Genomic DNA, 21,123 nt, shown 5'->3' with positions numbered 1-21,123 from the left:
ATTGAACATTTTCTATTTATCTGAAGAATGACATGCAGAATTTTTTTTAGTATATATGTATGAACGTATATGTTATTAATAGTATTATTGTTATTTCTTTTTTTTTCTTTTGGTATCCTTTTAGAAACCATGATTAGAAAACTCTGGACTGTGCCTATGGTTACTTTAGGGGAGTTTGACGCTCTCGAAGGCCCAAAGGCGATGAGTGTATTGGAGTATTACGCTTATCAAGAAAATGATGCGTTTGGACCTCAATTTTTAGATTTTTCTTCAGTATATGGGAAGGTATTGATCAGTTCCCGAGTAGTTAGTGGTTCTTTACGCCCGGATTTAAAAGAGCGTATGAATGCAATTGTTGCACGTGTTTTTGCTTCAAACGAATTAAATGAAGAATCGGTTATAATGTTGGATCCAATGGCAGGTGGTATCGCTAGTGTCTCGTTTTCTTTAGAGGATATACTTGCAAGAGGTGAGAAACGACGTTTTTGTGTGATACTAACACACCCGCAAAGTAGTGAACTTGTACGTCAATGGCCGTTAATTTTTTCTTTTATTAAAGTTTTATTGGAGGAATGGGTTACCGTAGCAAAAAAACGTTTGTCCCTAGAATATTCTACGTTTCCTGATTTGGAAAGACACCGAGAGGAGGCACGCAAGTCTCCAATGCGATCACTCATGTTTTTAGTAGCTGAGAATACAGAAACAGAGGAGAATACACTTAAACGTGTTCATACTTTCTTTGATTGCGCTCTTCCAGCTGTATTTGGTTTTGAACCTTTAAAAATTGATGGTTTATCTTCTGAAATATTTCTTTTGGGTGCGGTTAAACGATACCTTAAAGTAAATATACCATTGGTAAATGTTTTTGACATTGATTTGGAATCTTCTCTTAGTGATGAAAAATATTTATCTATGGGTGGCGGAAGAGTTTTGTCCATAGGACGGCCACCAATAATTAAACCTCTCTCCGTGTGGCTTCTACAATTTATTCAAGGGAATATTAATGGACAGCAAGAAATAGAGCTAATTCTTAAAGCACTTTTTACTGGGAATCAAATTCTTATATGTGGACGAAATAGTTTTCAGTGTGCCAACATGGCATTTTCTTTGTCTCAGATTTTGCCAAGATCATTAAGGTGTGTTACAGTTTTTTCAGAGGAGTACGTTATGCCGTATGAAAGTCGAATCCTTAGTTTTAGTCAAAATATTTGTGAGAGGGGGTATATCGATAATAATCTGAGTCCCAAAGATGGTTTATCAGGATTAAATCTAGTTTGTGTAAAAGTCAGTTCTGAGGGTAATATGGATTCTGTAAGTGAGTGTAACGATCTCATACACGTTTTTATTGATTTGAACTATAACTCTCCGATAAAAATGGAAAAAAACTTAGTTCCTCAAATTGTCACAAAGATTATGGATTTGCTTTGCTCTCAAATTTCTGCAGGACTTACCGCCAAAAAGTGCAAAGTACTTCAATCTCAAATAGAATGCCTCGTTAATAAATACGTGATGCGGGGTCGTATATACAGTAAATTATTTCAACAGTATCAAGTAGAATGCAATCGGGGAATATTGGGCGTAAACCAAAAAAAAGACTCGAACGATTCCTCATTTGCTAACCCCGGTCGTGCAGTGCAGAGTATGTTCTTTGATAACTTTTTGAGTAAAAGGCGATCGGATTCACTAACTTCCTCAGCAAGGAAGACTGGACAAATGACCAAGAGTAATATACCCTCTTTCTTGAAGTATTTAAAATCTAACCACTTTGGTTCATGGGCCACATCAACCGCTGATCACGAGGTAATGCTTTTCCTTGGAAGCGTATCCAATAGTTTATAATTATGTTCTTTACTTTTTGCTGTAAAAAAAAGCACTTCGTTTTTTTTTTTAATGTTTATCAACATATGAAAACGGATATTTCCTGTTCTTTTCCGCCATAAGTGTCTTTTTAGATAAGGTATATTCAACAATAAGCACCGCGATGTCCACCGTTAACTGCAAATACTCTACCATGAGTATGGTTCAGCTACTATCAGCCACAGAAGAACTGTGGGCATATGTACATAATGCAGAAGAAATTTTCAACACAAAAATTGTTTTTTCATCACCTCCAAAGCACTGTAATAACGATGTTCAACTGTTGTACCGAGTTGTTACTCAATGCATAAATACCTTGGAGGCCGTTGCCACAATTTCAAATATACTAGGAGCACCTTTACCATCTGTAAAAAAGACGCTACAGACGTCTCAAAGAACCGGTAGAAAGTTTTCTTTGGAGACACTTGACATACAGATCCAGCAACTTGTAGACGAAAAAACGTCAATGTCTGCTGTTAATTTAATCGGACGTGTGTGTCTTCTTTGTCATCGTTTTAACATGGAACTTCTTCAAAAACATTCCAACTACAATAACAAAATAAGAGCAAGATCGTTTCATAATCAAGAGGCACCCACTGTACCCGTAATGACGCCATCAAAGAGCAGCACGGCGATGGGGACACCACAGAATCAAGAGGCACCCACTGCACCCGTAATGACGCCATCAAAGAGCAGCACGGCGATGGGGACGCCACAGAATCAAGAGGCACCCACTGTACCCGTAATGACGCCATCAAAGAGCAGCACGGCGATGGGGACGCCACAGAATCAAGAGGCACCCACTGCACCCGTAATGACGCCATCAAAGAGCAGCACGGCGATGGGGACGCCACAGAATCAAGAGGCACCCACTGCACCCGTAATGACGCCATCAAAGAGCAGCACGGCGATGGGGACACCACAGAATCAAGAGGCACCCACTGTACCCGTAATGACGCCATCAAAGAGCAGCACGGCGATGGGGACACCACAGAATCAAGAGGCACCCACTGCACCCGTAATGACGCCATCAAAGAGCAGCACGGCGATGGGGACACCACAGAATCAAGAGGCACCCACTGTACCCGTAATGACGCCATCAAAGAGCAGCACGGCGATGGGGACACCACAGAATCAAGAGGCACCCACTGCACCCGTAATGACGCCATCAAAGAGCAGCACGGCGATGGGGACACCACAGAATCAAGAGGCACCCACTGCACCCGTAATGACGCCATCAAAGAGCAGCACGGCGATGGGGACACCACAGAATCAAGAGGCACCCACTGCACCCGTAATGACGCCATCAAAGAGCAGCACGGCGATGGGGACACCACAGAATCAAGAGGCACCCACTGCACCCGTAATGACGCCATCAAAGAGCAGCACGGCGATGGGGACGCCACAGAATCAAGAGGCACCCACTGTACCCGTAATGACGCCATCAAAGAGCAGCACGGCGATGGGGACGCCACAGAATCAAGAGGCACCCACTGCACCCATAATGACGCCATCAAAGAGCAGCACGGCGATGGGGACACCACAGAATCAAGAGGCACCCACTGCACCCGTAATGACGCCATCAAAGAGCAGCACGGCGATGGGGACGCCACAGAATCAAGAGGCACCCACTGTACCCGTAATGACACCATCAAAGAGCAGCACGGCGATGGGGACGCCACAGAATCAAGAGGCACCCACTGTACCCGTAATGACGCCATCAAAGAGCAGCACGGCGATGGGGACACCACAGAATCAAGAGGCACCCACTGCACCCGTAATGACGCCATCAAAGAGCAGCACGGCGATGGGGACACCACAGAATCAAGAGGCACCCACTGCACCCGTAATGACGCCATCAAAGAGCAGCACGGCGATGGGGACGCCACAGAATCAAGAGGCACCCACTGTACCCGTAATGACGCCATCAAAGAGCAGCACGGCGATGGGGACGCCACAGAATCAAGAGGCACCCACTGTACCCGTAATGACGCCATCAAAGAGCAGCACGGCGATGGGGACACCACAGAATCAAGAGGCACCCACTGCACCCGTAATGACGCCATCAAAGAGCAGCACGGCGATGGGGACACCACAGAATCAAGAGGCACCCACTGTACCCGTAATGACGCCATCAAAAAGCAGCACGGCGATGGGGAGATCTCATGAGCAAGGGATTCACGGTGTAACTGGAGGTGTCTCTGACAAGGGCTCGATGTGTAATTATGGTGTTAAAAGTTCTGCTAAATCGTTTTCCCCCTTTTTAAAGTTAACTGATCTTGTTGTTAAGATGTAATATTTTCCTCTTTTCGATTTTTTTTCTTTATCTTTGTAATAGTGGTTTTATGCTGTTTTTTTTGGTATGCTGGTGAGATTGGTTTGGATACATTTTCTTATGTGCTCGTTTTTTGCGATTTCTTGGTACTCTGTTAGAGGAGCGCAGAGAAGACCTTTTGCTTCTGTGTTTACGTGAAAGTGTGTACAGAGGGGAGTTTTTCTTTTTTTTTTACATCCTTCTATGTTGTATTCTAAGGACAACATCGATTATGCAAGACTTTGTGAAAGTTTTGGTGACAGTTCCTGTAGATTGAGAGCTTGTTAGCCAGGAGGTGTATATGGATTCTGCCACCGGGTCGGCCGCGGATCCATTAAGTGGTGTGTTTCGCACTCGAAGTAAGACAGTGCAACTTATTGCAGATGTGTATCGAATTGGCAGGGATGCTCTTCCTAAAGAACTGGAACGGTATAATGCGTGGGTTGCGCAGAAAGGTGAAAGGGGTGATTTGCTGTCTTCACAGTTACAACGTTCACTTCCACCTACTTTCACAAAGGTGAAATCTGTTGCTGGGGTGTTAACAAAGGCTTTGAAGATGGGAAATTGTGGAGAGCATGGAAATGAGGCGCTAAGGAGAGGTGATTTTAGGAAGGCAGTGAGGTGGTACAGTGAGGGACTGATTCATGAACCCTCCTCAAGTGTTTTATTGTCTAATAAAGCGGCTGCAATGATTTTACTTGGAAGGTTTGAAAATGTCTTATCGGATGCTGAAATGGCAATTTCGTTTGATTCAGAAAATGTTAAGGCGTATTATCGGAAATCTACCGCATTATGTATAATTGAGGAGAGATCAAAAGATGCGACTTGTGTTAGGGTTTCTGAGAAAAAATTTGGTCCAGATTTTGCATGGGAGTCTCTCAAGAAACATATTGAAAATACACCTGTAGCAGTATTGGTAGGCGATAGATGGGTATGTAGTGAAGATGTAGAAGATGGTGAAGAACTATGTGCTTTAGAGGCTATAAAACTTCCAATTGAGAATTACCTTGAGGTTTTGCGGATATGGAGAAAGAATGGTATTCCAGAGGATATTTTAGCAAAGGAAACATCTTATTACAGTGCACGTGGAACTACTCCCATGTTTGATCCTTTCAATGGTATAATAGAGGCGCAGAAGCTTCATGATATGTTGTATGATGAGGACCTTGAAGTTGCAGTTTCACATTCAATTGTATCAAGATATGCAGATATTCTTCGATGGAGTCGTTTACTCTCAGGAGTGAAGGGTACACCAGTAATAAGAAGTGAGGGGTCGTGGGCAGAACCTGTCCTCGATAATAAATACATTGTTCTTGGTGCTTCAGTGTTTTTTTCGTTATTGGTCAGAAATGGTAGAAAGAATGTTACTCTTCTGTTTGATCAAGGATTAAAATTATTACATGTGACAGCTTGTCGTCATATTGCGCAGTACGAAACGCTTTATTCGTAGAAAGTGGTATTTATAAATTTTGGAAGGAAATATGTCGATCCCTTCTTTATTCTTTTCTCTCTCCCTTCTCTCCCTTCTCTCCCTTCTCTCCCCTTTTTGTTTTTCCTTTTATTTTTTTTTTCTTAGAGTTGACCATTTTGAATTTGCTTTCTTTTACTGATTATACCTTAAAGTGTTTTACATTATCTACTATTTTCTTCGATCCCCTCCTTCCCTTTTTTAAAATATTCTCTTTATTCCATACTTTTTATTTTATTTTATCGTTATATATATATATATATATATAACACAAAAAAAAAGTGGCACAGGCAAGATGACAATGATGAGCGTTCTGGCCAATGCGCTTCGCAGCATTGCGAGTGCTGAGCGCCGTGGCAAGCGCCAGGTGCTCATCCGCCCATCCTCCAAGGTGGTTGTGAAGTTCCTGCAGGTGATGCAGAAGCACGGCTACATTGGCGAGTTTGAGATCATTGACGACCACCGTGCTGGCAAGATTGTGGTGAACCTCAATGGTCGCCTCAACAAGTGCGGTGCCATCTGCCCGCGCTTTGACTGCACGGCCCGCGACTTTGAGAAGTGGGTGAAGAACATTCTTCCCAGCCGTCAGTTTGGCTTTGTGGTGCTTACAACATCGCTCGGCATCATGGACCACGAGGAGGCTAGGAGCCGCAACACTGGTGGAAAGGTTCTTGGATTCTTCTACTAGACGGGGTAAATGGCTCTCTTGTCGTTTTTGTAGCTGCGTCCTTTTTTTTTTGTCTCTTTTACCCTTTTGAGTTAGTTTGCTTCCTTTTTCTTTTGTGTTATCATGGTATGCTTTTTATGGTTCTTGTTTTTTTTTTTTTTTATGATTGTCATCTCTGCACGTCTCATGAATTTGGGGCTTGCTCTTTTTTTTTTTTGTATATTTTTTTTTTTACCTATTAAAGGGAAGTTAGATTGCTCATTTCGTGTGGCAACTCTGGGGGTTAATCTAAACTGGGAATGCTTGTTACAACAACAGCTATACATGGAAAAGACTTGGAACTCATAAAATCTTCCCTCCAAAAACATGGTATGACACACACAGTGGAGTTATCTACTGCGACACGTGTACTTGTCTCCAGAACTAGCGAGGGAGTGAAGTATAAGTTGGCGCGGGAACGAGGGATACCTTGCGTTACCATGGCTTGGGTATTACTTGGACATTGCTGCATGAATAGATTGAGTGAATTTGATGTTGAAAACTCACTCTTGGGATTGGAGGTATGTGGAACTTCTCTAACGTTTGAACAACGTCTTCATTTGCAACAAGTGTGTGATGTTTATAAAGCAACCTACAATAGTTCTTTGACACGAAATTGTGCACTACTGATAATTTCAGGTGTATCAAATGTTTCGAATAATAATGAAAAAATTCAATTTGCAAGAAAAAACCGTATTGACATTATTTCTTACTCTCATTTTATGAAACGGTATGATAATATAAAAATGCAACATGAGTCAAGATATGTTACACAGCGAAAATCTTTGGGAATATCAAGATATATAGTAGTTTATTTTTCTCCTGCAAACCTTGTTACAGAGAAGGTCAGAAATATTCTTACTAAAGCTTCTGTTCAATACAGTCCTGTATTAACGTTTTTAACGACACATGTCGTGTTATTGGGTAATACAACAGAGACTTTCCCCCTTCGTCCTGATATTGAGTTTGTCTCATTTACATGGTTAGAACATTGTGTGGAGCAACAGGAGGTAGTGGATGAAGAACCTTATAGAGTAGTCGTCAATCAACGACCAGTAATTACTTTTACTGGTGTTCCACAGGAAGAACGAATAACTCTTCATTCCGCATTAGAGAATTTAAGTTTACCATGTTTGGTACAAGATGAGTTTGTTCTTGGTGTGGGTGTAGCTGAGACTGGTGAACGTTGCAATACTACCCATCTCGTAGTTGAACGGTCTGCTGTGGATAAATCCTCAAAGGTTGCTGCACTTGCTTGGCGCATGAAGAAACTGCGACGAAAAGAATGTTTACTGGTGGATTTGGATTGGGTACGACGTTCTTTAGAAGTGGGGTACTGGATTAACTGCTCTTCTTTCTTAATGGAAATACCACAACTCTCTTCACCGAAAAAGATATTGAGATGCCCAATCTCCACTACCGTTGGTATTGTTGGAACCACGACTCTTGATGGCAACATTGATAATGATAATATGGAAAAGAAAAAAGAAAAGGAAAGGGAGGATGTAAAGGGGGAATGTGGGGTAGTGTTACAGTCATCTTTATCGTCGAAGGAGACACAAAGCGAAATGTCACAATCAAAGTCACTTGATACCCTTATTGAAAGACTTGAATCAAAAATGGGTGAACTGGGTGGATCCTCCGTGATGAATGGTGGATCTATTGCAAAAACTTTCTCAAATGTAAAAACCGTTCAGAATGATAATATGAGGGGTTCATCATGTGAAGCAAACCGAGAAACTGTTTTTTTGAAATCCGATCATGTTGAAAACACCAGACTAAAAACTCCTCTAGAATCACAGATTATTGTGTATAAGTATAGTGATAGATATCCTATGGGGGTAATGCAACACGAAGAACCAAAGGAAATACAAGGAAAAAAAACCACTGATAATGAAACTAGTCATCACTGCGTTGTAGAGGATATTGTGTCTGATATTAATAAAGGACAAGGGAATTCTTCTACTCGTACTTGTTGTATTATGATGGCGAAATCACTAATGCACACGGATGAAAATCTTGCAAGACTTCAATCATTAGGTTGTGTGCTTACCACAACGATTGAGGAGTGCACACACTATGTAACTGGAAAACCTTCCAGAACAGAGTTTTTTCTCTGTGCTCTGGCTGCGGGAAAGTGGGTGCTGGCACCATCATTTCTTGATGAAACACTGCGTGAAGGTCGTATAGCCTGTGAAGAATCGCATGAGTGGTCTCCACAGATTGCAAAATTAGGCTCATTCCGAAATTCTGTAGTGGAATTGGTAAGGGGGTGTCAAATCCAAAGAATGCGGTCTGTGCGGCCGTTTTCTTCATGGAGTATCATTCTTTGTTGTGTAACTGATTCTAGAAAAGAAAGTTTTTCTCGTGTTCTAAGAAGTGGCGGCTGCAATGTCATTCGTCCATATTCACCATCTCAGCTTCTTAAAACACTTATGGAGAATCCAGACGTTTTACAGGATACAACTGCTGTTCTTTCTGACGATATTGTATGGAGTGGGACACAGCTGGAAACCATCGCCGCACTCGTACCTGTTCTCAAGATGGAGTATATTGCCCATTGTTTGTGTGTAGATACGCCAGAACCAGATCAGTATGAGTTGTTAGGTAAACCGCACTCACGTAAGCGGTCGAGAGTTTTCGTAAGCTGAGGACGTGGTTTTCTTTTTTTTTTTTTTTTTGCTTTTTTTTTTTTTTTTTTGTTGTTGTTATTTCTTTTTCTTTTTGTTCTTTGAGAGTGGTAATAGTTTTTGAGTAGGGATATCCATGGGAAGTTAGTGTATCCTCAATCGCTTTAATTTTATTTGTTTCTTCACGTTACTTCATATTTTATTTTACTTGTGTTACATGCAGGTTTTAGATACATGGACACACGCTTCTGTCTAGGTGCGTGCGTACGTGTGTATGAAAATATCGGTGTTGGAGAGAACTCATGATACGGTATTACAGAGTACTGAGAATGTCCGAAACAGAGTCGTATGGAGCTTGTTTTTATTTATTTATTTATATTTCTCTGTTACCTCTGCTTCTTGAAGCCCATACTATTATTTCTTTCTTTTTTTTTTTGGTACTTCCTTTATTATTAAAAGCGAGATATGAGCTCGCCGGATGAGGTGGAGTTAGGACTCCCATCAAATTACAGATTCGAGATTGAAAAGAGTGTAAAGCGTATCAAGGAAAAAAATGCCAAACGCGTTGCGTTGCAGTTTCCTGAAGGTCTCTTGATGTTTGCAGCCCCAATTGCCGATATATTAGAGGCTAGAACAGGTGCAGAAATGGTGATTTTAGGAGATGTAACGTACGGGGCGTGTTGCGTGGATGATTACTCTGCTACTGCACTTGGTTGTGATTTTTTAATTCATTACGGTCATAGTTGCCTTATATCCATTAAGGATTGTCTCATCAATAGTATGATGTATGTTTTCGTAGAGATTGATATTGACGTTCAGCACTTTGTGGATACCATACGACATCTTGTTCCCCCAGAGACACGAGTAGCTTGTATTGCTACCATTCAATTTGTATCCTCTATGCGTGCTGGAATGCTATTACTAAAGGAACACTTTCACCATCCTGTCATTATCCCACAGAATAAACCACTCTCTAGTGGTGAAATTCTTGGATGTACAAGTCCTATAGTAGATCTGACAGCCGTTGATTTGGTAGTGTACGTGGGTGATGGAAGATTTCATTTGGAATCATTTCTTATCGCCCACCCAACACTGAACGCGTTACAATATGATCCTTACAAAAAAACACTAACAAAGGAAAGCTATAACACCAGCGAAATGCGTACATTACGGCAAGAAGCAGTACAAAAGGGTATGGCGGCTACAAGTTTCGCCCTTATCATGGGAACGTTGGGTCGTCAAGGCAATCCACGAGTAGTAGACCGCATTGTACAGCTCGCAGAACGTCAAGGCAAAACAGTTAATATTCTCCTAATGTCGGAAATATTTCCACAGAAGCTTGCCAAATTACAAGATATTGACTGCTACATTCAAGTTGCATGTCCACGTCTTTCTATTGATTGGGGATACGCCTTTGACAAGCCATTACTTTCTCCATATGAAGCTGAAGTGGCCCTTGGTGGCACTACGTGGAGTGACACATTTTACCCAATGGACCACTATTCAAAAAGTGGAGGACGCTGGGCGGTATATACGGATAAATCACTTTAGACATCTAATAATATCAAACAAAAAAAGTATTTACTTAATAAGTAATACTGCAAGGAAAGACACAAACACAAACAAACATTGCACGCCAAATTGCAACTAAACCCACTCAAACCTTTCCACTTCTTCTTTCAAAAAATTTAAACAAAACACAACTAGAAAAAAAAGTTACGCTCTCCTAAGGGACAAGCAACACAAACATCACTTTGCGATGTCGGCAGAAGAAGCAACTGGGCTGGAAGCGGCCCGCAAGCAGAAGATCCACAACCTGAAGCTGAAGACAGCATGCCTCGAGAACGAGGAAGTGGTGCAAGAGCTGCACGTGTCCGACTGGTCGGAGACACAGCGTCAGAAGCTGCGCGGCGCGCACCTGAAGGCAGAGGAGCTGATTGCAGCTGTCGATGTCGGGACAAAATGGAACCTGACGGAGGCATACGATCTTGCGAAGCTGATGCGCGTGTGTGGCCTTGAAATGAGCCAGCGTGAGCTGTACCGCCCAGAGGACAAGGCGCAGTTCATGGATATTATTGGAGTGAAGAAGGTGCTTCAGGATCTGAAACAGAACCGCAACAAGACGCGTGTTGTGAGTTTCACCCAGATGATCGACAACGCGATTGCAAAGATGGAGAAGGTGGAGGAGGAGCTCCGTCGCTCACAACTGGACGCGACACAACTGGCACAGGTTCCCACTCGAATGTTGAAGCAGGTTGAGGATATCATGAACGCCACACAGATCCAGAACGCCCTTGCGTCGACAGATGATCAGATCAAAACGCAGCTGGCGCAGCTGGAGAAGACAAATGAGATCCAGAACGTTGCCATGCATGACGGTGAGATGCAGGTTGCTGAGGAGCAGATGTGGACGAAGGTGCAGCTGCAGGAGCGCCTGATTGACCTCATTCAGGACAAGTTCCGGCTGATCACCAAATGCGAGGAGGAGAACCAGGCGTTCAAGAAGATCTACGAGGTGCAGAAACAGGCAAACCAGGAAACGAGCCAGATGAAGGACGCGAAGCGTCGCCTGAAGCAGCGGTGTGAAACAGATCTGAAGCACATCCACGATGCGATCCAAAAGGCCGACCTGGAAGACGCCGAGGCAACGAAGCGCCACGCGTCGAACAAAGAGAAGAGTGATCGCTTCATCCGCGAGAATGAGGAGAAGCAGGAGGAAGCCTGGAACAAGATCCAGGACCTGGAACGGCAGCTGCAGAAGCTTGGCACGGAGCGTTTTGAGGAGGTGAAGCGCCGAATTGAGGAAATTGACCGTGAGGAGAAGCGACGCGTGGAGTACACACAATTCCTCGAGATTGCCTCGCAGCACAAGAAGCTGCTGGAGCTTACTGTGTACAACTGTGACCTTGCGATTCGATGCACAGGACTGGTGGAGGAGATGGTGTCGGAGGGCTGTGCTGCGGTGAAGGCTCGCCATGACAAGACCAGCCAGGACCTTGCGGCGCTACGACTGGAGGTTCACAAGGAGCACCTGGAGTACTTCCGTATGCTGTACCTCACGCTGGGTTCGCTTATCTATAAGAAGGAAAAGCGACTGGAGGAAATCGACCGAAATATCCGCACAACGCACATTCAGCTGGAGTTCTGCGTGGAGACGTTTGATCCGAATGCGAAGAAGCACGCGGACATGAAGAAGGAACTGTACAAGCTGAGGCAGGGCGTTGAGGAGGAACTGGCAATGTTAAAAGAGAAACAGGCAAAGGCACTCGAGGAATTCAAGGAGTCGGAGGAGGCACTGGACGCGGCGGGCATCGAGTTCAACCACCCTGTGGACGAGAACAACGAGGAGGTACTGACACGGCGCAGCAAGATGGTCGAGTACCGCTCCCACCTGTCAAAGCAGGAGGAGGTGAAGATTGCCGCGGAGCGCGAGGAGATCAAGCGGGCGCGTCTGCTGCGCACTGCCGGCGGTGGTGCCAGCGAACAACCTCGCATTGGCCACAACACGGCTCCTGCTCGCCTCGAGTAAGTTTGCCACTATTGAGATGTAAATCGCCTGCTAATGCTGGCACAACGGCCACCATGTTTATTTTTGTGCGCAATTTTTGCGCCGTATGTACTGAGGGGCCTTTGCGGCGTGTATGTACTCAAATGTGACATATGTGTGAAGAATAGTTTCTTTCCTTTTGGGGACACTCAGAGTATTATTGTGTTTCTCTTGCGTTATATATATATATTTGATTGTACTTCTCACAATCCCCCTTTTTTCCTTTTTTGATTTGCTGTGTATAGTAGTAGGGCTTTTGGTGCAATACTAAAACAACAATCTCACTCCTTCTTTTATACACAAATACAAACATATATACAGAAATACAAACCAAGTGACACACAAACATCACTTTGCGATGTCGGCAGAAGAAGCAACTGGGCTGGAAGCGGCCCGCAAGCAGAAGATCCACAACCTGAAGCTGAAGACAGCATGCCTCGAGAACGAGGAAGTGGTGCAAGAGCTGCACGTGTCCGACTGGTCGGAGACACAGCGTCAGAAGCTGCGCGGCGCGCACCTGAAGGCAGAGGAGCTGATTGCAGCTGTCGATGTCGGGACAAAATGGAACCTGACGGAGGCATACGATCTTGCGAAGCTGATGCGCGTGTGTGGCCTTGAAATGAGCCAGCGTGAGCTGTACCGCCCAGAGGACAAGGCGCAGTTCATGGATATTATTGGAGTGAAGAAGGTGCTTCAGGATCTGAAACAGAACCGCAACAAGACGCGTGTTGTGAGTTTCACCCAGATGATCGACAACGCGATTGCAAAGATGGAGAAGGTGGAGGAGGAGCTCCGTCGCTCACAACTGGACGCGACACAACTGGCACAGGTTCCCACTCGAATGTTGAAGCAGGTTGAGGATATCATGAACGCCACACAGATCCAGAACGCCCTTGCGTCGACAGATGATCAGATCAAAACGCAGCTGGCGCAGCTGGAGAAGACAAATGAGATCCAGAACGTTGCCATGCATGACGGTGAGATGCAGGTTGCTGAGGAGCAGATGTGGACGAAGGTGCAGCTGCAGGAGCGCCTGATTGACCTCATTCAGGACAAGTTCCGGCTGATCACCAAATGCGAGGAGGAGAACCAGGCGTTCAAGAAGATCTACGAGGTGCAGAAACAGGCAAACCAGGAAACGAGCCAGATGAAGGACGCGAAGCGTCGCCTGAAGCAGCGGTGCGAAACAGATCTGAAGCACATCCACGATGCGATCCAAAAGGCCGACCTGGAAGACGCCGAGGCAACGAAGCGCCACGCGTCGAACAAAGAGAAGAGTGATCGCTTCATCCGCGAGAATGAGGAGAAGCAGGAGGAAGCCTGGAACAAGATCCAGGACCTGGAACGGCAGCTGCAGAAGCTTGGCACGGAGCGTTTTGAGGAGGTGAAGCGCCGAATTGAGGAAATTGACCGTGAGGAGAAGCGACGCGTGGAGTACACACAATTCCTCGAGATTGCCTCGCAGCACAAGAAGCTGCTGGAGCTTACTGTGTACAACTGTGACCTTGCGATTCGATGCACAGGACTGGTGGAGGAGATGGTGTCGGAGGGCTGTGCTGCGGTGAAGGCTCGCCATGACAAGACCAGCCAGGACCTTGCGGCGCTACGGCTGGAGGTTCACAAGGAGCACCTGGAGTACTTCCGTATGCTGTACCTCACGCTGGGTTCGCTTATCTATAAGAAGGAAAAGCGACTGGAGGAAATCGACCGAAATATCCGCACAACGCACATTCAGCTGGAGTTCTGCGTGGAGACGTTTGATCCGAATGCGAAGAAGCACGCGGACATGAAGAAGGAACTGTACAAGCTGAGGCAGGGCGTTGAGGAGGAACTGGCAATGTTAAAAGAGAAACAGGCAAAGGCACTCGAGGAATTCAAGGAGTCGGAGGAGGCACTGGACGCGGCGGGCATCGAGTTCAACCACCCTGTGGACGAGAACAACGAGGAGGTACTGACACGGCGCAGCAAGATGGTCGAGTACCGCTCCCACCTGTCAAAGCAGGAGGAGGTGAAGATTGCCGCGGAGCGCGAGGAGATCAAGCGGGCGCGTCTGCTGCGCACTGCCGGCGGTGGTGCCAGCGAACAACCTCGCATTGGCCACAACACGGCTCCTGCTCGCCTCGAGTAAGTTTGCCACTATTGAGATGTAAATCGCCTGCTAATGCTGGCACAACGGCCACCATGTTTATTTTTGTGCGCAATTTTTGCGCCGTATGTACTGAGGGGCCTTTGCGGCGTGTATGTACTCAAATGTGACATATGTGTGAAGAATAGTTTCTTTCCTTTTGGGGACACTCAGAGTATTATTGTGTTTCTCTTGCGTTATATATATATTTGATTGTACTTCTCACAATCCCCCTTTTTTCCTTTTTTTTGATTTGCTGTGTATAGTAGTAGGGCTTTTGGTGCAATACTAAAACAACAATCTCACTCCTTCTTTTATACACAAATACAAACATATATACAGAAATACAAACCAAGTGACACACAAACATCACTTTGCGATGTCGGCAGAAGAAGCAACTGGGCTGGAAGCGGCCCGCAAGCAGAAGATCCACAACCTGAAGCTGAAGACAGCATGCCTCGAGAACGAGGAAGTGGTGCAAGAGCTGCACGTGTCCGACTGGTCGGAGACACAGCGTCAGAAGCTGCGCGGCGCGCACCTGAAGGCAGAGGAGCTGATTGCAGCTGTCGATGTCGGGACAAAATGGAACCTGACGGAGGCATACGATCTTGCGAAGCTGATGCGCGTGTGTGGCCTTGAAATGAGCCAGCGTGAGCTGTACCGCCCAGAGGACAAGGCGCAGTTCATGGATATTATTGGAGTGAAGAAGGTGCTTCAGGATCTGAAACAGAACCGCAACAAGACGCGTGTTGTGAGTTTCACCCAGATGATCGACAACGCGATTGCAAAGATGGAGAAGGTGGAGGAGGAGCTCCGTCGCTCACAACTGGACGCGACACAACTGGCACAGGTTCCCACTCGAATGTTGAAGCAGGTTGAGGATATCATGAACGCCACACAGATCCAGAACGCCCTTGCGTCGACAGATGATCAGATCAAAACGCAGCTGGCGCAGCTGGAGAAGACAAATGAGATCCAGAACGTTGCCATGCATGACGGTGAGATGCAGGTTGCTGAGGAGCAGATGTGGACGAAGGTGCAGCTGCAGGAGCGCCTGATTGACCTCATTCAGGACAAGTTCCGGCTGATCACCAAATGCGAGGAGGAGAACCAGGCGTTCAAGAAGATCTACGAGGTGCAGAAACAGGCAAACCAGGAAACGAGCCAGATGAAGGACGCGAAGCGTCGCCTGAAGCAGCGGTGTGAAACAGATCTGAAGCACATCCACGATGCGATCCAAAAGGCCGACCTGGAAGACGCCGAGGCAACGAAGCGCCACGCGTCGAACAAAGAGAAGAGTGATCGCTTCATCCGCGAGAATGAGGAGAAGCAGGAGGAAGCCTGGAACAAGATCCAGGACCTGGAACGGCAGCTGCAGAAGCTTGGCACGGAGCGTTTTGAGGAGGTGAAGCGCCGAATTGAGGAAATTGACCGTGAGGAGAAGCGACGCGTGGAGTACACACAATTCCTCGAGATTGCCTCGCAGCACAAGAAGCTGCTGGAGCTTACTGTGTACAACTGTGACCTTGCGATTCGATGCACAGGACTGGTGGAGGAGATGGTGTCGGAGGGCTGTGCTGCGGTGAAGGCTCGCCATGACAAGACCAGCCAGGACCTTGCGGCGCTACGACTGGAGGTTCACAAGGAGCACCTGGAGTACTTCCGTATGCTGTACCTCACGCTGGGTTCGCTTATCTATAAGAAGGAAAAGCGACTGGAGGAAATCGACCGAAATATCCGCACAACGCACATTCAGCTGGAGTTCTGCGTGGAGACGTTTGATCCGAATGCGAAGAAGCACGCGGACATGAAGAAGGAACTGTACAAGCTGAGGCAGGGCGTTGAGGAGGAACTGGCAATGTTAAAAGAGAAACAGGCAAAGGCACTCGAGGAATTCAAGGAGTCGGAGGAGGCACTGGACGCGGCGGGCATCGAGTTCAACCACCCTGTGGACGAGAACAACGAGGAGGTACTGACACGGCGCAGCAAGATGGTCGAGTACCGCTCCCACCTGTCAAAGCAGGAGGAGGTGAAGATTGCCGCGGAGCGCGAGGAGATCAAGCGGGCGCGTCTGCTGCGCACTGCCGGCGGTGGTGCCAGCGAACAACCTCGCATTGGCCACAACACGGCTCCTGCTCGCCTCGAGTAAGTTTGCCACTATTGAGATGTAAATCGCCTGCTAATGCTGGCACAACGGCCACCATGTTTATTTTTGTGCGCAATTTTTGCGCCGTATGTACTGAGGGGCCTTTGCGGCGTGTATGTACTCAAATGTGACATATGTGTGAAGAATAGTTTCTTTCCTTTTGGGGACACTCAGAGTATTATTGTGTTTCTCTTGCGTTATATATATATATTTGATTGTACTTCTCACAATCCCCCTTTTTTCCTTTTTTTGATTTGCTGTGTATAGTAGTAGGGCTTTTGGTGCAATACTAAAACAACAATCTCACTCCTTCTTTTATACACAAATACAAACATATATACAGAAATACAAACCAAGTGACACACAAACATCACTTTGCGATGTCGGCAGAAGAAGCAACTGGGCTGGAAGCGGCCCGCAAGCAGAAGATCCACAACCTGAAGCTGAAGACAGCATGCCTCGAGAACGAGGAAGTGGTGCAAGAGCTGCACGTGTCCGACTGGTCGGAGACACAGCGTCAGAAGCTGCGCGGCGCGCACCTGAAGGCAGAGGAGCTGATTGCAGCTGTCGATGTCGGGACAAAATGGAACCTGACGGAGGCATACGATCTTGCGAAGCTGATGCGCGTGTGTGGCCTTGAAATGAGCCAGCGTGAGCTGTACCGCCCAGAGGACAAGGCGCAGTTCATGGATATTATTGGAGTGAAGAAGGTGCTTCAGGATCTGAAACAGAACCGCAACAAGACGCGTGTTGTGAGTTTCACCCAGATGATCGACAACGCGATTGCAAAGATGGAGAAGGTGGAGGAGGAGCTCCGTCGCTCACAACTGGACGCGACACAACTGGCACAGGTTCCCACTCGAATGTTGAAGCAGGTTGAGGATATCATGAACGCCACACAGATCCAGAACGCCCTTGCGTCGACAGATGATCAGATCAAAACGCAGCTGGCGCAGCTGGAGAAGACAAATGAGATCCAGAACGTTGCCATGCATGACGGTGAGATGCAGGTTGCTGAGGAGCAGATGTGGACGAAGGTGCAGCTGCAGGAGCGCCTGATTGACCTCATTCAGGACAAGTTCCGGCTGATCACCAAATGCGAGGAGGAGAACCAGGCGTTCAAGAAGATCTACGAGGTGCAGAAACAGGCAAACCAGGAAACGAGCCAGATGAAGGACGCGAAGCGTCGCCTGAAGCAGCGGTGTGAAACAGATCTGAAGCACATCCACGATGCGATCCAAAAGGCCGACCTGGAAGACGCCGAGGCAACGAAGCGCCACGCGTCGAACAAAGAGAAGAGTGATCGCTTCATCCGCGAGAATGAGGAGAAGCAGGAGGAAGCCTGGAACAAGATCCAGGACCTGGAACGGCAGCTGCAGAAGCTTGGCACGGAGCGTTTTGAGGAGGTGAAGCGCCGAATTGAGGAAATTGACCGTGAGGAGAAGCGACGCGTGGAGTACACACAATTCCTCGAGATTGCCTCACAGCACAAGAAGCTGCTGGAGCTTACTGTGTACAATTGTGACCTTGCGATTCGATGCACAGGACTGGTGGAGGAGATGGTGTCGGAGGGCTGTGCTGCGGTGAAGGCTCGCCATGACAAGACCAGCCAGGACCTTGCGGCGCTACGACTGGAGGTTCACAAGGAGCACCTGGAGTACTTCCGTATGCTGTACCTCACGCTGGGTTCGCTTATCTATAAGAAGGAAAAGCGACTGGAGGAAATCGACCGAAATATCCGCACAACGCACATTCAGCTGGAGTTCTGCGTGGAGACGTTTGATCCGAATGCGAAGAAGCACGCGGACATGAAGAAGGAACTGTACAAGCTGAGGCAGGGCGTTGAGGAGGAACTGGCAATGTTAAAAGAGAAACAGGCAAAGGCACTCGAGGAATTCAAGGAGTCGGAGGAGGCACTGGACGCGGCGGGCATCGAGTTCAACCACCCTGTGGACGAGAACAACGAGGAGGTACTGACACGGCGCAGCAAGATGGTCGAGTACCGCTCCCACCTGTCAAAGCAGGAGGAGGTGAAGATTGCCGCGGAGCGCGAGGAGATCAAGCGGGCGCGTCTGCTGCGCACTGCCGGCGGTGGTGCCAGCGAACAACCTCGCATTGGCCACAACACGGCTCCTGCTCGCCTCGAGTAAGTTTGCCACTATTGAGATGTAAATCGCCTGCTAATGCTGGCACAACGGCCACCATGTTTATTTTTGTGCGCAATTTTTGCGCCGTATGTACTGAGGGGCCTTTGCGGCGTGTATGTACTCAAATGTGACATATGTGTGAAGAATAGTTTCTTTCCTTTTGGGGACACTCAGAGTATTATTGTGTTTCTCTTGCGTTATATATATATTTGATTGTACTTCTCACAATCCCCCTTTTTTCCTTTTTTTGATTTGCTGTGTATAGTAGTAGGGCTTTTGGTGCAATACTAAAACAACAATCTCACTCCTTCTTTTATACACAAATACAAACATATATACAGAAATACAAACCAAGTGACACACAAACATCACTTTGCGATGTCGGCAGAAGAAGCAACTGGGCTGGAAGCGGCCCGCAAGCAGAAGATCCACAACCTGAAGCTGAAGACAGCATGCCTCGAGAACGAGGAAGTGGTGCAAGAGCTGCACGTGTCCGACTGGTCGGAGACACAGCGTCAGAAGCTGCGCGGCGCGCACCTGAAGGCAGAGGAGCTGATTGCAGCTGTCGATGTCGGGACAAAATGGAACCTGACGGAGGCATACGATCTTGCGAAGCTGATGCGCGTGTGTGGCCTTGAAATGAGCCAGCGTGAGCTGTACCGCCCAGAGGACAAGGCGCAGTTCATGGATATTATTGGAGTGAAGAAGGTGCTTCAGGATCTGAAACAGAACCGCAACAAGACGCGTGTTGTGAGTTTCACCCAGATGATCGACAACGCGATTGCAAAGATGGAGAAGGTGGAGGAGGAGCTCCGTCGCTCACAACTGGACGCGACACAACTGGCACAGGTTCCCACTCGAATGTTGAAGCAGGTTGAGGATATCATGAACGCCACACAGATCCAGAACGCCCTTGCGTCGACAGATGATCAGATCAAAACGCAGCTGGCGCAGCTGGAGAAGACAAATGAGATCCAGAACGTTGCCATGCATGACGGTGAGATGCAGGTTGCTGAGGAGCAGATGTGGACGAAGGTGCAGCTGCAGGAGCGCCTGATTGACCTCATTCAGGACAAGTTCCGGCTGATCACCAAATGCGAGGAGGAGAACCAGGCGTTCAAGAAGATCTACGAGGTGCAGAAACAGGCAAACCAGGAAACGAGCCAGATGAAGGACGCGAAGCGTCGCCTGAAGCAGCGGTGTGAAACAGATCTGAAGCACATCCACGATGCGATCCAAAAGGCCGACCTGGAAGACGCCGAGGCAACGAAGCGCCACGCGTCGAACAAAGAGAAGAGTGATCGCTTCATCCGCGAGAATGAGGAGAAGCAGGAGGAAGCCTGGAACAAGATCCAGGACCTGGAACGGCAGCTGCAGAAGCTTGGCACGGAGCGTTTTGAGGAGGTGAAGCGCCGAATTGAGGAAATTGACCGTGAGGAGAAGCGACGCGTGGAGTACACACAATTCCTCGAGATTGCCTCGCAGCACAAGAAGCTGCTGGAGCTTACTGTGTACAACTGTGACCTTGCGATTCGATGCACAGGACTGGTGGAGGAGATGGTGTCGGAGGGCTGTGCTGCGGTGAAGGCTCGCCATGACAAGACCAGCCAGGACCTTGCGGCGCTACGACTGGAGGTTCACAAGGAGCACCTGGAGTACTTCCGTATGCTGTACCTCACGCTGGGTTCGCTTATCTATAAGAAGGAAAAGCGACTGGAGGAAATCGACCGAAATATCCGCACAACGCACATTCAGCTGGAGTTCTGCGTGGAGACGTTTGATCCGAATGCGAAGAAGCACGCGGACATGAAGAAGGAACTGTACAAGCTGAGGCAGGGCGTTGAGGAGGAACTGGCAATGTTAAAGAGAAACAGGCAAAGGCACTCGAGGAATTCAAGGAGTCGGAGGAGGCACTGGACGCGGCGGGCATCGAGTTCAACCACCCTGTGGACGAGAACAACGAGGAGGTACTGACACGGCGCAGCAAGATGGTCGAGTACCGCTCCCACCTGTCAAAGCAGGAGGAGGTGAAGATTGCCGCGGAGCGCGAGGAGATCAAGCGGGCGCGTCTGCTGCGCACTGCCGGCGGTGGTGCCAGCGAACAACCTCGCATTGGCCACAACACGGCTCCTGCTCGCCTCGAGTAAGTTTGCCACTATTGAGATGTAAATATAGTTTCTTTT

General features: G+C 47.3%; 11 protein-coding genes across 12 annotated transcripts; all 11 read left to right on the top strand.

Moving 5' to 3' along the window:
• Positions 1 to 129: 129 nt before the first annotated feature.
• LSM04_000611 (Folliculin/SMCR8) lies at positions 130 to 1,839 on the top strand (the record flags this gene model as incomplete). Its single annotated transcript, XM_067336202.1, has 1 exon — positions 130 to 1,839. One exon carries the CDS (start codon positions 130 to 132, stop codon positions 1,837 to 1,839), a length of 1,710 nt encoding a protein of 569 aa, XP_067192313.1.
• A 142-nt stretch (positions 1,840 to 1,981) lies between these two features.
• Positions 1,982 to 4,153, top strand: LSM04_002303 (uncharacterized protein; the record flags this gene model as incomplete). Its single annotated transcript, XM_067336201.1, has 1 exon — positions 1,982 to 4,153. One exon carries the CDS (start codon positions 1,982 to 1,984, stop codon positions 4,151 to 4,153), a length of 2,172 nt encoding a protein of 723 aa, XP_067192412.1.
• Positions 4,154 to 4,403: 250 nt separating this feature from the next.
• On the top strand, positions 4,404 to 5,621 carry LSM04_003321 (uncharacterized protein; the record flags this gene model as incomplete). The annotated part of the gene is made up of 2 exons (XM_067336200.1): positions 4,404 to 4,427; positions 4,467 to 5,621. The coding sequence occupies 2 exons, from the start codon at positions 4,404 to 4,406 to the stop codon at positions 5,619 to 5,621; spliced, it is 1,179 nt and encodes a 392-aa protein (XP_067192473.1).
• A 313-nt stretch (positions 5,622 to 5,934) lies between these two features.
• On the top strand, positions 5,935 to 6,327 carry LSM04_000752 (Ribosomal protein S8; the record flags this gene model as incomplete). The annotated part of the gene is made up of 1 exon (XM_067336199.1): positions 5,935 to 6,327. One exon carries the CDS (start codon positions 5,935 to 5,937, stop codon positions 6,325 to 6,327), a length of 393 nt encoding a protein of 130 aa, XP_067192323.1.
• Positions 6,328 to 6,605: 278 nt separating this feature from the next.
• On the top strand, positions 6,606 to 8,996 carry LSM04_000803 (BRCT domain; the record flags this gene model as incomplete). The annotated part of the gene is made up of 1 exon (XM_067336198.1): positions 6,606 to 8,996. One exon carries the CDS (start codon positions 6,606 to 6,608, stop codon positions 8,994 to 8,996), a length of 2,391 nt encoding a protein of 796 aa, XP_067192326.1.
• A 444-nt stretch (positions 8,997 to 9,440) lies between these two features.
• Positions 9,441 to 10,526, top strand: LSM04_009513 (Diphthamide synthesis DPH1/DPH2; the record flags this gene model as incomplete). Its single annotated transcript, XM_067336197.1, has 1 exon — positions 9,441 to 10,526. The coding sequence occupies one exon, from the start codon at positions 9,441 to 9,443 to the stop codon at positions 10,524 to 10,526; it is 1,086 nt and encodes a 361-aa protein (XP_067192797.1).
• A 208-nt stretch (positions 10,527 to 10,734) lies between these two features.
• Positions 10,735 to 12,504, top strand: LSM04_003566 (Paraflagellar rod; the record flags this gene model as incomplete). The annotated part of the gene is made up of 1 exon (XM_067336196.1): positions 10,735 to 12,504. The coding sequence occupies one exon, from the start codon at positions 10,735 to 10,737 to the stop codon at positions 12,502 to 12,504; it is 1,770 nt and encodes a 589-aa protein (XP_067192485.1).
• A 33-nt stretch (positions 12,505 to 12,537) lies between these two features.
• On the top strand, positions 12,538 to 14,650 carry LSM04_001460 (Paraflagellar rod; the record flags this gene model as incomplete). Its single annotated transcript, XM_067336195.1, has 2 exons — positions 12,538 to 12,591; positions 12,944 to 14,650. The coding sequence occupies 2 exons, from the start codon at positions 12,538 to 12,540 to the stop codon at positions 14,648 to 14,650; spliced, it is 1,761 nt and encodes a 586-aa protein (XP_067192365.1).
• A 33-nt stretch (positions 14,651 to 14,683) lies between these two features.
• On the top strand, positions 14,684 to 16,796 carry LSM04_005359 (Paraflagellar rod; the record flags this gene model as incomplete). The annotated part of the gene is made up of 2 exons (XM_067336194.1): positions 14,684 to 14,737; positions 15,090 to 16,796. 2 exons carry the CDS (start codon positions 14,684 to 14,686, stop codon positions 16,794 to 16,796), a joined length of 1,761 nt encoding a protein of 586 aa, XP_067192572.1.
• A 33-nt stretch (positions 16,797 to 16,829) lies between these two features.
• On the top strand, positions 16,830 to 18,943 carry LSM04_006144 (the record flags this gene model as incomplete). Of its 2 annotated transcripts, XM_067336192.1 has the most annotated exons (2): positions 16,830 to 16,883; positions 17,237 to 18,943. In XM_067336192.1, the coding sequence occupies 2 exons, from the start codon at positions 16,830 to 16,832 to the stop codon at positions 18,941 to 18,943; spliced, it is 1,761 nt and encodes a 586-aa protein (XP_067192613.1). The 2 variants fall into 2 exon arrangements, with proteins under 2 accessions (XP_067192613.1, XP_067192614.1); XM_067336193.1 differs by lacking the exon at positions 16,830 to 16,883 and having other exon boundaries at positions 17,963 to 18,943.
• Positions 18,944 to 19,318: 375 nt separating this feature from the next.
• Positions 19,319 to 21,087, top strand: LSM04_003202 (Paraflagellar rod; the record flags this gene model as incomplete). The annotated part of the gene is made up of 2 exons (XM_067336190.1): positions 19,319 to 20,603; positions 20,789 to 21,087. 2 exons carry the CDS (start codon positions 19,319 to 19,321, stop codon positions 21,085 to 21,087), a joined length of 1,584 nt encoding a protein of 527 aa, XP_067192463.1.
• Positions 21,088 to 21,123: the final 36 nt, after the last annotated feature.

Source organism: Trypanosoma melophagium, assembly GCF_022059095.1.
Source record: "Trypanosoma melophagium isolate St. Kilda chromosome Unknown ctg2segment0, whole genome shotgun sequence".
Classification (NCBI taxonomy): Eukaryota; Euglenozoa; class Kinetoplastea; order Trypanosomatida; family Trypanosomatidae; genus Trypanosoma; species Trypanosoma melophagium.
The sequence above is the reverse complement of the archived record's forward strand: the minus strand, read 5'-3'. Positions and strand labels throughout refer to the sequence as shown.